At 38.7% G+C, this 16,605-nt stretch overlaps 1 protein-coding gene across 2 annotated transcripts in view; it reads left to right on the forward strand.

Annotated features, from left to right (window-relative positions):
• The first annotated feature begins 800 nt into the window (after positions 1-800).
• LOC122075339 overlaps positions 801-16,605 on the forward strand; it is a 36,033-nt gene continuing 20,228 nt past the window's right edge. Inside the window, exons 1-2 of one of the 2 annotated variants that reach the window (XR_006139219.1) lie at positions 801-1,045; positions 7,919-8,045. Coding sequence is in view for 1 of the 2 variants with exons in the window: in XM_042640334.1 (XP_042496268.1) it covers positions 1,028-1,045; positions 7,932-8,045 (132 nt within the window). In the remaining variant the exon portion in view is untranslated. The remainder of the gene's footprint in view (positions 1,046-7,918; positions 8,046-16,605) is intronic. The other variant, XM_042640334.1, reaches the window with a different exon arrangement.

The raw sequence follows: 16,605 nt of genomic DNA on the forward strand, positions 1-16,605 counted from the left end.
TAGACCTTGATAGAATATCAAAAGCTTTCTTCACCTCTTCAGTTCTCTGCTATCCAGATTGAGGAGAACTCCCCTGCTGCTGCTGCAACCTGGGATTCAAACACAAATTCCTATTCGTCGTCTGTGCAGGGCGGAACCCCAATCCGTTGCCAATTGTGGATGAATTAATGGAGCTTGAAGCATTTAGAGATTGTTCTATGGTGGCTTTGACAGCATGGCTTGAGAAGCTAGCCTCTCTCATGACTCGGTTCACGCTTGGATCATCAAGAATCGAAACAAATGAGCTGTTCAAGCTCCACCATCACCGTTAAAAGGGGTTGTTGTTGCTGCTTTGGGCAGCCCCTACGCTGATGGGCTTGAGTTTGCTTGAGAGCAGCCATAAGAGCACTGTGCGATTGGGTGCTTGATCTCGGGTTGAAATCGTCTGCAATTCCGATCTCGTACAATTCCGTGTAATACCACCTTCAGGTGGTGACACGTGTATTGATACTAATACAATGGTCAAGATCTGGTACAACTAATAAAACATTAAATCAGTGAAGAGGCATTTAAATCAGATCTGAACCATTGCATTGGTATCAATACACGTGTCACCCCCCTGAAGATGGTATTTCACAGAATTGTACGAGATCAGAATTGCAGACGATTTTTTTTCCCTTGATCTCGCTTGAACGCAGCCATCGGAGACCTCCCTGAGGGTCAGTTATGTCTTTTTAATTTCAAAACTAACCCGAGTCTCGTGGTGTTAGTTTTTTGAGTTTAAATACAATAAACTAATTTTGAGGGGAAGACGTAATATCGTCAAACACGAGGGGAGGTTGATGTAAATCACCCGTTTATATTTTATTTTCTCAACCTATTTTCAATCGTCAACTCTCTTGTGCATATTACAAACTCGCAGTGTAGGAAACCCTCGCCCATCTTTTTATTTCGATTTGAATTCATCAGGTTAGCTACCGCTGGTCATCTTTGTAGGACGCGCGCGCACAAGAGAAGAAAGCGAGGAGAAAGGGTATTCTAAGTTTCAATGATGGAAGATTACGAGGTGAGTTTCTTTTTATCCGAGTTTATGCAAATTGGGTTTTCTTTACATCCTTCCAGTTCTTTCTTTCGTTCTCAGTGCGAGAAATTTCTGGGACTTTCATAATTTGTCACAAGGATTAAAGGGTCCCCTACCAGCCTGCCTTGAACACCCAAAATGCGTATTTATTTTTCATTAAATCTTATCGCCTTCAAACTTTTTTTTGATAGGTATCGCCTACAAACTAATAAATATGGGTTCTCTTTGAATCTGAAATTATGAAGTCCCTTCACTTCCTTTCCTTCTCTTATTAAATATTTAGCTCAATTTGGGAATTTTCAGATTTGTGCAATGACTGTTGGGAAAGGACTGACCATAGCAAGCTGTAAACTACTCTGTTATTTGACATTCGTTAACTTGGGAAGCAACCCTGGAGTAATTAGTCATGTTTTGTGGAGAAAAAATGAAGGGGGGAAAAATGAAAGATCCCTCCCCCCACACCCTCCCTCCCACAAAAAAAAATAAAAAAGAAAAGAAAGAAAGAAGTCTCCTTGGGTTGGAGAGTTTTAATCGAGAACTTGTCACAAGTTTTGTAGGAATTAGATTTGGATCAACAGGTCAATGATCTTTCAGGTGATGCAGTACTTTCTATATCATTTTGGGCCATGCAAAAGTTAAAGAGCCAAATGTAGTTTGATTACCCTGCCTGTTTTTTGTGTTCTGTTTTCCTTCCAATTTTACTTTTCCTTTTCTTTGTCATTGCTTGGATCCATGTAGCCCCATTAGGTTGGGATATTATTTGTTGTTGATATTTATCCTTGTTGGAGACACCGAATCTTGTTTTGGCATCATAATATGGAGGAACAATAACTTTGACAGAAGAAATCAGATGGTTATGGTGAGGTAGGGACTATGACAGTAAAATTGACATTTGGAGCAATTGGTGCTATGTCATTGGTCATTTTAAAAGGAAAATAAGAAAATAAAAACATCATTTTGGTTGGAGAAATTCGATCAAGTACTTGAAGCATTTCATTTTGGGAGTCATGTTTGTTTCTACAGGTTTGTGAGGTGGAGAGTGATGTAGAGAGTTTTCTTGCTTAGTAAAAAATCTTTGGTTCTCTTTGCTAGACGTAAGCATTCATGTCGAACTACGTTAAATTCCTTGTGTTGTGTGATTGTTTGCTTGGTTTTTTCCTCGTGGTTGCGCATTCATCCCCAACAAGTGATATCAAAGTGGGGTTCGATAGATCGTCCTAGGTGGTGCATAGAGATTTGGGACATGAGCTATGCATAAGGAGCGGAAGAAGATATTTATTTTTTCATTGTAGAGCATGGGTTTGTTTTTTTCTCCTTACATCCATGGAGTTGTTGGAGGAAAGAGAGAAGAATAAAGAAGGAAAGAGGTGCGCAAGGAGAAGCACTCTACAATTCTGATTCTGTATGTCAGGGAGGAAGGAGAGGAGGGGAAAAATTCCAAAGTCCGATTTTGTACATGAGGGAGGAAGGAGAGAAAAAAGCTCGAATAGCGATTCATACAGTGAAGCAACAATGTGAAAAAAAAAAAGAAGGAAAAGAAGTATAGAACCCACCTTAAAAAAAAAAAAAAAAGAGGAGTTCGTACGAAGTATTTTTTTAAGGGGGTTTCCAAGCCAGTTCTATAGGGGTTTGGTTCTATATAGAAAATATGATTTCATAAATAGGGTGCAGTACGGAGGTTAGGTGTTCCTATGGTTTTTTGGCTTTGCGGATGCAGTGAATGGTGCAAATCAGGCAGATTCCACTCTGTTGGTATGGATTGTGTGAGTTCATGTAAATATCAATGATGATCAGATTGGCTGAGGTTGATGGCGGTAACAGAGGGTGCATATCGGGCAAATTGAATGGTGATGAAGGGTTTAATGTTCTCTATGGAATGCTTCAATTGCCATAATGACTTTACCTTGTGGCAACAATCGGTGAAAAATATTCTTACGCTGGAGGGGATAGTCACTACTCTCTGGAAGAAATCAGAAAAGGCAAAGAAGATGAAGGAAGGTGAGTGGCAAGAGTTAAGGGATCTAGTAAACAACACGATCCAGTTGTATCTTGCGGATAACACTCCTCGCAAGGTCAGTGGCTTAACAGATCCGGAGGTAGTCTAGGCAAAGATGGAGGGTAGTACAAGTATAGGTCATTGATAAGTCGGTTGTTTTTGAAGAAATAGTTATATGTCCTTCGATTGTTCGAGAGAGAAAAGTTTGAGGTATACTTGGACGAGTTTAATAGGATATTGACATAATTGTTGGCTTTAGATGTTAAAATTGAAGAGGAGGACAATACACCTTTCCTGTTGGATTCATTACCTTTTTCATTTGATCACATTGTGACTACAGTACTATTTGGTAAAGTCGCTCTCAAACTTGATGAGGTTATTGCTACTTTGCTGATGAATGAGACATAATGAAAAAAGTAGTGGGGAGGGGATGTTAGAGGAGGGTAATTTTGACATCCATGAATACGGCAAGTACTAGACCCGCCTAGGAGATCGATGAGGTGCCTCACCAAGAATACGGCAAATACCAGAGGGTTTGGGAGATTGGTGTGGGTGTGCAAACTTTAGTCCTACATCGCCTAGGGAGAGATTGCTGGGCTAGTTGATAACCTATAGCCTCCTTAACATGGTATAGTGCATTTTAAAGCCTTGAGGCCCATGTGCCAAAGAAAATAATATTATGCAATGGTTAATGGGGTCGGGGCGTCACAGTAATGCCTTGGTTATAGGTGGTGGTCGGGAAGAGGCAGATCAAATGAGAGACTAGAGGAGTTCAATAAGTATATGGGTTGCTCTAAGTCTAATGGTTGTAAATAACTTATTAATGCGAGAAAGGTCATATAAAAAGGAATTTTCGAAGGCGTAGCCGCATAAGGAGGATAAAGAGGAGAAGAAGGAGAATGGATATAAATTATTGATTGATGTTGTTGTGGAAGGGTCCTGGAGTGATGACGATATCCTTCTCACTACTTCATCAGGTATAAAAACTTCAGATTATATTTTAAATTCGGGTTTTTCATTTCATATGTGTTTAGTTAGGGGTCAGTTTACTACATATCATTTTGGCCTTGAGCATTGTTGCTAGTTAAACACGCTTACATTCCCTTGTACTTGCAGTTCCAAGTTTATCTGGCCTTTAGATTAGATTTTAGTTTCGGGTTGTTCATTTCATATTTGTTCGGTTGGGGATTAGTTTGCCACATGTCATGCATGTGATAGTGGTACTATCAAAATGACCAATAATGCTAAAAGCAAGGTTGTTGGGATTAGGACTTTATGGTTTTGCATGTTTGATGAGGTTTTACGAATTTTGACTGGGTGAGGCATGTGACGGAGATAAGGAAGTATCTGATTTCACTAGGAACACTGGATTCAAGAGGTTTTAGATGTTCATTTGAAGGTGGAGTTCTCAGGGTTTTTAGAGGTGTCATGGTTGTGATGCAATGACGAATGACCGTGAATCTATATAGATTTGCAAGGAGTGTTGAAATAGGTAGAGCTACTGTTCGAACTCAGGGAAGAGGTACAGGTGGATGATATGGACTGTAGATTGTAATGCAAGGATGGATGATTGTGAATTTGTATAGACTTGCAAGTGCAACTCGAGTATGAACAAGGGTAGTGCTTGGATGATAGAGACTGCAGATGGTCCAGGTGATGAACAAGTGCAAGTTTGGAAGAAGTATATGTATTTTGCTTCGAATTTGGTGTGTGACAGTGATCTCTTGGAGCGGGTTGTAGCGGTAGGAGATGGGGAGCCACATCACATCGTAAAGCGGTAGTGAGCTATACGGGACACCCAAGTTGGGGATGTGGGCCATACCGGTTTGGGTATGGTGGACATGCAAGGACACCTCGGGTGGGAGTGTGCCAGTTGCTTATGGTAGACGGGTAGAGACAACAGTGGAGTTTGCAGAATTGATAGAAACACTAGTCTTCGTCTTGCGAAATCCAAGCGTAGGTGGAAATTGTTGGGGTTGGGTGTGTCTTGTATTCTGCGGGTCCATATAATTATTATTGGGTCTATATTGTTATTGGTTCGAATTTTCGGTCAATTACATGTACAGGAGTAAAATTGTAATTGTGAGGGGATTAAGTTTTTTATGGTTTCATAATATTGTCTCTGTGGGGAAAAGCCTAGAAGAGCAAAGGAGATCACTTGGTGAGGTGGAGAGTCGTGTAGAGAGTTTTTTTGGCTTAGTGAAAAATCATTGGTTCTCTTAGGTGGATGTAGGTATTTGTGCCATGCCATATAAATTCCTTGTGGCACGTGTGATTGTTTGCTTGGTTTCTTCCTTGTGGTTGCACATTCACCCCAACAGTTATAACAAGTGTACTTTAATTATCCAATCAATGTCTGTTTTACTCTCTCCATATGGTTGAGACAATTTCATTTTGGCTCCTAAAAAAACATTGAAGACCCAAACAGTTAGTAAATTAATTAGTAAATGGAGATCTTCTCCTTTGGTGTGTAAGTTACTGCTGGTTTTTCTCTTCCTCCTCTTGTCAACTGACTTTGGTGGCAATTATTTAGTAAATTGAGATCCAGAATTCCAGGGAGCAGACCAGCCTGACTTGTGGGTATTTGATATAGCTCTTTCTCAACAGAGAGTGGAACGACAATTCCAGCAAAAATCACCAACTGCTGAGAGTAGTTGCCATCCTAACCAATGAGCTTGAAAACATTGTTCCACTCTTGCGGTGAAAAAATTGATCGTACAGGATGTTTTTGCTTATTTATACTCTTTTCAAAGTAAGATATGTAGCAAAGCCTGTTGTAGCTGGGGATAGAAAGTTTCTATAACTTGTGAAAAGCTTCCATCAGGGTCAAAACTCAAGCATGTCAATAAATGAGTTTTGTGATGTCCCTAGCCTTATTTAAGGTTTCACTACTGACGTCCTCGAGCTATTCGTGGATGATCTAGTGCACCACCATCCATGTGTTGTCCTGCAGATACAATGTTAGATCAGTCAGTTTGATTGCCAGGTACACTGGGTATGTAATCTATGATGTCCTGTCTAGACTGTAACACATAAGAGACATGACCTTTTAAATTATAATACAGAGGCTAAACAAGAGATTAGATGTCTCATGTACCATCAGAATGTAACTAACGCTGCATGCATGCCTAGTGCACCTAGGCACCTGGCCGCTGCCTTTGGTTACCTTGTCCCCATGACAACTATGCGTAGGGAGAGAAAGAAGATCTATTGGAGGGGCTATTTGGGGGAGGGGGAGAAGATGAGACACACCAGCCTTCATTCGGTTATCACATCACACCAAAAATTCTAATTCCTCTCAATCAAAAAGGGAAGTGCAAGTATTTATATGTGACTCCAATAATGTAAAAATATCAAATACAAAAACTAAGAAACTGTAACTGGACTCTTTCGAAAAACTTACTTGCTACCCAAGACTGACGAAAGATAAAGAACTACATAACTATCTAAAGTGAGAGCTATAAAAGGGCCCCACATGATGCCCAAGCTTGGCTATTTTTAAAATAAAACAATCCTAGAAATATAATTAATGGGCCCCACGATAATAATCATTGACACTTTCGGCAAACTACTAATAATTTAACAACTGTTTTACGCAACTGACCTATGTTATTATTAAAAATAAACACCCATATAACCAACCCCATTAAGTTGGGATAAGGTTTTGGATGTTGTTGTTGTTGTACAAATGTAAGGCCTAATTTGCAACATTGAACTACATCCAAAGGTGAAGTTCATGTCCCTGCAGTACTCCCCACCTTTAGAGTGCTGCATGTGAGTGTAGCATTTACATACTGTGGTAGTGATCCAAAGGCCACAGCTCATTCATTTTTTGTACAAGGTGATATCCATTATAACCTACCTTCTATCAGAAAAGTGAACCCTTATTAAGCTAACCGAAATAGCTCGGATGCTGGACTTCGGGTGGAATATCTTCTTTAACACTAAGTTGGAGCTATGGAGATCAACCTTGGAAACAAAAGGTTTTATGATTAGTAGATCGAAGACGAAGTATATGATGGATACTTTAGTCACAAGAGAGAAAGTTCTCTTGTGACTACTTTAGATATCTGGGGTCAACTATAAATAAAGAAGGTGACATAGAGGATGATGTTAAAGGTGCGTCCGGAACATTGTGTGACCGGCATATCCCTTTGAAGCTTAAGGGAAAATTCTATAGGATTATTGTGAGACCAGATACGTTGTATGGGTCGGAATGTTGGGCAGTTAAGAAGTGTCATATAGAGAAGCTATGTGTAGCTGAGATGAGGATGTTAAGATGGATTTGTGGGAAAACTAGGAAGGATAAAGTAAGAAATGAGCATATTAGAGCTGATTTGGGAGTTGCCCTGATTTACGACAAGCTCCGTGAATGCCGATTGAGGTGTTATGGCCATGTTCAAAGGAGGCCAAAGGATGCCTCTGTAACGGGGAGTGATTTGATTTAGATTGAAGAAGCTAAGAAAGCTAGGAGTAGGCCTAAAAGGACCATAGGCGAAGAAATGAGAATTGACATGCATAGTCTCGGTTTTGTCCCAAGTATGACCTTGGATAGAGCCTATTGGAGGGCAAGGATCCATGTTGCCAACTTGTGTGGGCTGCGCCTCTTTCCTCTTACTTACTCTCATCTTTCATCCTTTAATTTCTCCCCTCCCCCAATTCTATGTGGGGTTTTTTTTTCCTATTTCGTTGCCTTTTTTATGGATCCATATAGGCCGACCCCATTAAGTTGGGATAAGGCTGAGTTTGTTTTTGTTGTTGTATGATTGTATCTAGATGATTTTTGTGACCCTTTTGTATGTTCACAGCCATGTCATAATTTAGTTCTTATGATTTTAATTGTATTTTTCTGATTAAAAAAGTTGGAGACTGTAGACAGAAGAAAAAAAGCAAGCTGCGGCAGATGTTCTGTTTCAATATTCAAAATTTGTTATGGTGTGTATCGGGGAGGGAGTTCGTCCCAGTGACTTAAGGTTGCATTTGATGAAGGTACTGAATCTTTGTGTTCAACTGGTGACCATGCCAATTTGGAATGCCTGTAGTAATATCTTTGGTTTCTTAGTTTACTCTTTCCGGATTTTAGCTGGTAATTTAATACTGTGTGCATACATCTGAATTATTTATTTATTTATTTTCTTACGTTTGTTAAATGTATAGTTCTTTTTGGTAGAAATGAAAACCGTATTTATTAGTTATAATTGTTCTAATGTTACCATCGTTCTTGCACCATAGATGTACACATTGGCATATTCATTCGATAATCGATCTCAACAGTGAGGAAGTTTTTATTATTTTAGGAGAGTGTGCTTCTCACAGTATCTTCTTTTCTTATTTTTCTTATTTTTCTTATTTTTCTTATTTCATGCAGTTTAACTTTTCTGCAGTTACCCTTTAAACTAAGAGCTTTAGCTTTTATATATTTATTAATCTTTTGATTATGGCTGGTCATTTTAGACCATAATGGCAGCCCTTTTCTTTTCCTTTTTTCACTAGTTAAGTAGTTAACTGATATCAAAATATAAAAGAAGATCTCAGGTACAACAGGCCTCCAAAAAGAGACAAACTGCAACTAGCATACAACAACAACAAAGAAAAACAATGCCACCGCGAGCAAAAGGACCCAAGTTTTGGAAGGGTTACAGCTTACATCTTTTGCCTGGCCAAAATCTGAAATTTTAGGAATTTCCGCTGAAGTAAAACAAATTTACAACTTAGGCACATAAGGTAGCCATGATAATCTTCGACATTGTGATTGGTGCCCTCATAAACTAGCACACTTAAGCTTTGCACTGGCTCCTTTGTGGATCAAACCATTCAAGAATAAATTGGCAAAAGTACATTTCAGAAAAAAATTGGAAAAAATCCAAATCGGTTTGAAACTTTCAGAAAATTTTATAAATCTTGGGAGCCTGTGATTTGCAAATAGTTCGGAAAGCAATATTGGCCAAAAGGTTTGGACTCCAAATATTCAGTCCTTGCAAATAATTCACTAATAATTAGAGAACCAAATAATGTTGCCCCAAAAATTTGGAAGCTTTATTCCTCCAAACTCAACTCAACTCAACTCAACTCAACGTTATCCCAACTAAATGGGTTGGCTACATTGATTCTTTTTCTCCTATCAGCTCTATTCAAAGCCATACTTGTCATAAGCTCTGCATGTCTTTTGTATCCCAACTAAATGAGGTCGGCTAGATGGATCATTTTCTCCAAAATTTTCAATGAAAAAGGTAAGTGTCTCAATTAGGTTTGAAAATTTTGATATGTAAATGTTAAATATCTGAGCAAATATATTTCCAATTTTTTTGCCATATTATGCTTTTGAACATTTTTATTTTTTCAAATTGCAAGCCAAACTAAACCAAAAGTTTTTGGATTTTGAATTATTCCTGTCTCTGAATTTTCTAACTATCGATCAAACATACCCATCTTCGATGGCCTACCATAGTCAACTCCTTCTGAACTTAGGGCACTCCTAAGGTTTGACTTATTCTGGACTCATGCTTGCTACACTAGCTTAGGATCCCTATACAACACCAACTGTTGATAGTACAGGTCAATAGTTGCTTTACGATTCAAATTTTTGGGATTTCACATTTCCATCCACATTAATGTTATGCAATAGTTACTCTCAGTGACACTGGCTTGACTTCCCAGGTAAAACATTCAACTGATCTTTGAGACTTAGTCAGCTCCAGACATGAGAATGTGCCTGAACGTTGGTTAAACAGGCAACGAGCTGGACTTCTGCACATCTCTCCAGACATCTGTCTTCTGTGCATCACCCTGGAGGAATTGTCCACTGCATTCATTTTAGCGCCTCATCTTTCCATCAAGAGCTCTAAATTGTGCACCATACCTTCTGTAACTCCTCAACAGAACAAACAAAATGATATTTTATTCTCAAGAAGACCAATGGATGAACAGTCCTCCCAAGAGACCAGAAAATAACTAAATATTAGATGAAAATTCTGTAGTGATCCAGAGTCCAGACCCAACCAGACTTCTGGTGAATTTATGACACACCCTCTCAAGCACTTCAGATATTAAGGTTGAAAGTATCACTTGAAAATTTTAAAAATGTAGTGAAACTATAGCAGGCAGTAAACATAATTTAGATTTTTTAATCCAAGTGAAGAGTAGCCTTTCCATATGGGACCCACACTAATTCAACCACACTAATTCATAAATGGTTGGGTTTGTACTATAGAAGTTTCAGAGCCAAAGGACTTCTATTGAGGGAATTTCAGGGCAGAAACTGAGTCCAAAACTACTTCCCATTTCTAAATTTCAGATTTTAATTTGCATAATGATTTCTATGCACTTCAACCTTTGAAACCATTCTGTACTCTTGATTCAGATGTATTCCTTTAACAGAGCTAAATCTGAGCCCTAAGGACAGAATAGCTTACCAGAGTGAAGAAACTGACCCGAAATACAAAGCAGAAAAAGAGTTTATGTTCAGTAATAGCCACATCAGCAGTGATATCACCTGAATAGTCTTACCAGAGCAGCAAAGTGATTAACCAAAATTCTCCAAGTTGATGGACACTTCAATATCAAAACCAAATCTGTCTTTACAAGCCTAAGATTCTTTTATAAAATAACAAATATCTCCTATGCGAACTTGAACTATTTAGATGTAAATAACAACTCCTAGCCTACTTAGGACTATTGGAACTTACTCCAAAACCTCCCTACGTATTGCCTAAAGACCACCAAAGTAAAGGCCTACTTCAAGCCAGTTACTAGCCGGACCCAATAACATAAGCTCATCCCAATATATTGTACTACTAATAATAGCAATTAAAACAAAATAGGATCTAATAGTTAATGATGACACGTAGATTGATAAATTTCTCCCTTTGCTGAATAGAATCCCAAAGGTCTGTATGGTGAATGACCAAAACCTGCTTATGTGGAGGCATGTATGGGGTCACCTTTCAAGGATGCTCCTCATCAACAACTGAACACCATGCAAACACCGTGCAATCTTCCTTTTCCTTTTGGCAAGTTAGTTGTAGAGGGGGTTCAGAATCAGTGTCCATCATTTGCTAGAGCCAATAAGTTTATTTGAGGGGGGAAAGAAAGAAAAACTGCCACATCACACACAAACCCATAAAAAAAAAAAAAAAAAAGGAGAAGAAGCACCTCGATGATACTTAATTGATCTATTGCATGGTGTTTGCATGGTGTTCAGTTGTTGATGAGGAGCATCCTTGAAAGGTGACCCTTTTTTTTTTTATTTCATGTATGGGTTTGTGTGTGATGTGGCAGTTTTTCTTTCTTTCCCCCCTCAAATAAACTTATTGGATCTATCAAATGATGGATACTGATTCTGAACCCCCTCTAGTCCTGACTTGCCAAAAGGAAAAGGCAGATTTTATTATTTCAATTAAATCATATTTCTAACTGCAATTTCCTATACTCTTAACTGTGCTTCCACCTAATAAACTAATGTTTAATTTGAAAACTTCCCTTTAGCATAGTTATTAAGACGGTAAGGCGACGGAGGCGTTTGAGGGTCTTCCAGAGCGCCTTCGCGATAAGGCGGGCATAAAGTGTCGCCTTATTGACTAAAGCATTCCTTTGTAATTTTTTTTATAAAACCATTCTATTTGACTCAAATCCTAGTTGAATCCTATTACTCATATGTTAAATAAATATTAAAGGTTCATACTTCATACCAATGCAAGATATTCATCAAGAAAACAAATCAATAAAGTGAATAAACTAAGTTCATCTTCATCAATCATCAAAGGGCAACAAAATAATGAACTGATTTAGATATTAACCATATTCTGAACCTTAAACACTAATTTGAAATCAAAATCAGAAAACAGAAATTTATAAGCAATGTTGAAGAAAGACACTAGAAGATTGATTTGTTTTAGGCTTTTGAAAACACTGACTAAACTAGAGCTGAGAACTAGCAAACAGAATTAAAAACTGAAATCCAAATAGGGCAGATTAAGAACAAGATGCAATTCAGCAACTGATGACCTTAATGGAAATCTCAAACTTGGAAGGAAATAGAGGGAACGGCAGATTAGTAGAAATAATAAGTAGTAGGAAGAATGGGAATAGTAGAAGAAAAGAGGGAGGACATATCACATGTAAGAAGAAAGATTAACAAAACTAGTTAAGGAAGAAAAATGAGATCAGTTCTCAAATACCAAGGGGGGTTTATACATTATACATACATATAACCTTTTTAAAAAAGAAGAAGAGATAGGTACAGAGCTCATTGTAGTCTTTAACAGAGTGAAGAACAGAAGAAAAAAAATCAGGTACTTTGTATGAAGAATAGAAGAAGAATGAAGAAGAAAGAAGGGCAAAAAAAAAGACAGGTACAGAGTCAAGTTAACCGGAGGCTGAAGAAGAGTGAAGAACTGAAGTACAAAAGAAAGAAAAAAAGAAAAAAAGGTACCGTATGATGAACAAAAGAAGAAGGAAGAGAATAAAAAAAGGGTACAGAGCTCATCGTACTATCGTAGGTTGAAGAAGAGAAGAGTGAAGAACAGAATTCAAAAAAGAAGAAAAAAAGGGTACCGTATGAAGAAGTGAAGAACAGAAGAAGAATAAAAAAAAGAGGTACTGTATTAGAAGAAGAAGAAAGAAGCGAGAAGAAAGAAGAAAAAAAAGGAAAAGCACACACGGACCACTGTAGCATGAACAAGAAATAACTAATAAGATGAGAAAAAGAAAAAGAACACCCAAAAATGTAGCTGTAGAGGGGGTTCCTAGGGGGTATGATTGTTCGCTGGATTAACCTCACCGCTGTTGGAGAAGAAAGAAGAAGCCGGAGCAAGATCGAAGGAGTTCCTGGGGGGTACGATTGGTCGCTTGGTTCTTCCTTCTCAAAACCCTTGACTCAAAAGTCCAAAACCTTGGTGAATCGTGTTTTGTTTTTTTGGGTGGAGTACTTTAGTTTTTAGAAGCTGATCCCATGCATCCCAAGTGCATTCAAGACCATACACCTACCAATGAAAAATGATATTTGGAATCTATCTTAAGTAGTTTTAAAAAGTATTAAATTCTAAAATGTTCATAAGGCGCCCACTTTGTGTATAAGGCGTCGCCTTATAGCGCCTTATCTCATGATGCGCTCGCCTTACATGATGTTTGTATTGCATGCTACTGCTTTACGGCCTGTGGACCACATCAGCGCCTTACCAGTGCCTTATTCGCGCCTTACCAGCGCCTTAATAACTATGCCCTTTAGTGCATTTTACCCTCCTTGTACTGCAGCTTTAGAAATCAAAGTTTCAATTGGATGTTGGTTGCTTAACAAATTGATGCAAACCACCATCCATATACCTTGGGAAATTAGGTGTAAGGATCTGCTAAAATTTAGCAGGAATAGGCTGAACTGTTCTCGCAAAATATGGAAGAATCGAAGAGTAAGAAAGTTTTTAAGGTTCTGATTTATATAGAGTTCCAGAAAATATTTACGTATGGAATCTAAAGAGGAAACATTAAAAATCGGACATTCAGTTCCAACAATAACAAAGAAGTAGTAGAACACAGTATGTACTGAAAAAGATCAAACAAAAAATAGGGCTATGAAGGAGCCTTAGACCTGATGTATAGAAGTTATTAATGGGATGAACAATAGCAAAAACTTGGCAAAGAGGGAGTGAACGGTTGAATCTGTTTTGCAATCTTGTAAACCAGTAGCAGCAGAACCTGTAAAAGAGGCTAGAGAAAAAGAATAGCAGAGAGACAGGACAAGGAATTATGTGAGAAAATAAGAAAGAGTGATGCAGTCAGCAGGAAGAAGAGGGCTAAGAATCTCTAATTGTCCAGCTACATGGTTGTGAAGGCGACATGGCAAGCCAAGATGGAACCTTTCGTTAAAAAGGTGCTTCGGATAAACTTTTAGGGAGTTCCATTACTTGTGATTAGGACACCTAAATCACTGCTGGCTGGTCCATTCAATGAACGGGATTTCTGACCTTACTGCTCTTATTGAACTACCCAACACCTTGAGCTGCTCCAACCTGTCTTATGGTACCAGTCTCCGATTTAGACCACCAGTAGAACAAAGGTTTTGATAAATATTTTGACCTTCCGTCAGGAAAGGTCCTTATAGCAAGACAACACCACAGCATCTCCTATGACAATAAAATCACCAAGAAGAGCATAATGCCGAAACACCCATCCTGGGTAAACCTGGTCAGCATACCCTACTTTAGTTACTTTTTTTCTTTTTGTTGAAACTAAGTACTTAGTAGATATATTCCCTCTGTATTCTAATTCTCCTTTTGCACTTGACAGTACCTTCTTTTTTCATTGTTGGGCTAAGTAAAAAAGATTCCCTTCTCTTTAAGCGACTCCCCCAAGTCCCAAGGCAATACGTTGAGCGGTGACCCCTACTATGACAGCAAAAAGCCACTGTTTGTTGTCCATCCAATCAGCCCAAGAAATGATATCTGATCCAAACTTCACCTGATATAGGTGGTCATAGAGCCTCTTGGCAGGTGCCTTGTGACCTTGTCACCTAGGCAGGCACCCAAGCCACAAAAGTGTGCATAGAAAATGATGGAGAAAGTCTTAGGGGTAGGGAAGAATTCACTGAGATGGGTCTCAGAATTGCAGAGGAGAGGGAGAAATCGCACTAAGAAAGGGGGGAAGGAGAAGCACTCACGTAGCCCTCAGGCTCTCAAACATTCAAATTCAATTCATATTCTCTATTCTCTAATTACTCAATCGGTTACATGGCATAAATAGTAAAAGAAATTCAATCTGAAAGGAAACCTACTCTAATTTGGAAAATCAAATTAATTGGAAACTAAATCCTAGCAGCTATCACCTACCTAAGTTACCAAAATAAAATATTGTAAGAGAATAAAATAAAATCCTAAAAGATCCTACTGGTCAAAGACCCAAATGGGATCCGGTTCATCTCTGACTCGATACCTAGATGGGTTTGGATCAGTCCATGGGTGTGCATCTACATCAACTCTCCCGGTGTTGAGAAAAACACCATGAGTTTTGTAGAATGGGAGAATCAACATCAATCAATCAGTATCCATCCTTGCATGTATGAAGTCACCATCAAAACCAAGATCAAATGATATGAAATCCACGACACGAAGTTCTTTGATGAAGTAGTGACTCGGGAAAATAAAATTGATCGGTTCACTGAAGAGATCAACCGATTTAAAATTTTTCACAAGTGGATCTTTAACTTCCAATGGGGCCATCTCATCTTCTACCACTGGTGATTCATCTACTGGTTTGTCTATTTGTTGCTCGATAGTTGAGATCACATAGTTAAAGGTAGAGTGTATACAACTAGATGTGAGCAATGTTAGGTCTTTGATGTACTTGCAGTGTTGTTGCATCTCATCAAGCTTCTCTCGTACCAATTGCATCTGTTGACGAATATCCAATAAAAGATCGAGATCCATCGGCTAGGTTTGCTATTCAGAATCACTATGGACCCTCTATGGCAAGAGAACACTTAAGGCAAAGGGTTAATGGCAAGAGAGTAACTAAATGGAAGATTAGGACAATAATAGAAGGGTAAAAAATATGAAAGTTCTTTAGTGAGTGGCAATCTTGTAAATATAGAAATGGTACTTTTTTTATTTTTGGTTGAAATATAGAAGTGGTACTTGAGACCCAATAAGTAACATATCTAAGGGGAGGGCTAAATTTGGAAATTAGAAACAAACATGGGAAGAAAGGAAATAATGACAAAGATAAGGGTATTTATGGGATAAGGGAAAAAAATTAAAGAAAAGGGCAATCTCTCTCGACCAGCAAGGTTTTCCCTATTCTGTAAAACCCAGGAAACCAGAGAAGGTGGAGTTTGACTCGGAGGCCTTCAGCGCATGGCAAGAGTAGAAAGATGATGTCGCCATGAGGAAACTGCAGCCATGGTGTTGCTGGGTGAGTGGCGACTTGGACGGAGACCTGGATGCGAGAAGTCGTCCTGCTGCAGGTAGGCAACGAACAAGAGAAGGCCAGGTTCTCGTCTTCTTGCTTCTTTTTCTTCTGTTACGTCTTCTGCTTTTTTTTTTTTTTTTCTGATCTTCCTTCTTGATTCTCTCTTCTTGCTGCTCTGCTTTTTTTTCTTTTCCTTTTTCTGTTCTTCTGTTCTTTCGTCCCTTTTTTTGCAAATTTTTTTTTTCAAACTCAAAACTCTAAAACAGGGAAGGGTGTCGAAGGAAATTATTTTTCTGCTTGCTCTCGCTGCTTCTTCTCTTCGACTTCTCTTTTTTTTTTCTCTTGTTGTTGGTGGAAAGGGAAAGAGGCGGTGGGGGTCTTCTTGTCTAGAACCGAAGGGAGGAGAAAAAGGGATGGATTAGGGCTGGGGTTTCAGCAGGCTTTTGGGATTTTTTTTTTTTTTGGCTGTTTTTAGTCGCGGTAGAACCAAAACAGAGAATGGGAAGGAAGAAAGTGAATGGGGAATGAACGAAGGATAGGATCCTTCGGCTCTGATGCCACTTGATGGAGAAAGTCATAGGGGTAGGGAAGAATTCACTGAGATGAGTCTCAGAATTGTAGAGGAGAGGGAGTAATCGCACTAAGAAAGGGG

The sequence above is a fragment of the Macadamia integrifolia genome, chromosome 4, assembly GCF_013358625.1.
Source record: "Macadamia integrifolia cultivar HAES 741 chromosome 4, SCU_Mint_v3, whole genome shotgun sequence".
NCBI classification, from domain to species: domain Eukaryota; kingdom Viridiplantae; phylum Streptophyta; class Magnoliopsida; order Proteales; family Proteaceae; genus Macadamia; species Macadamia integrifolia.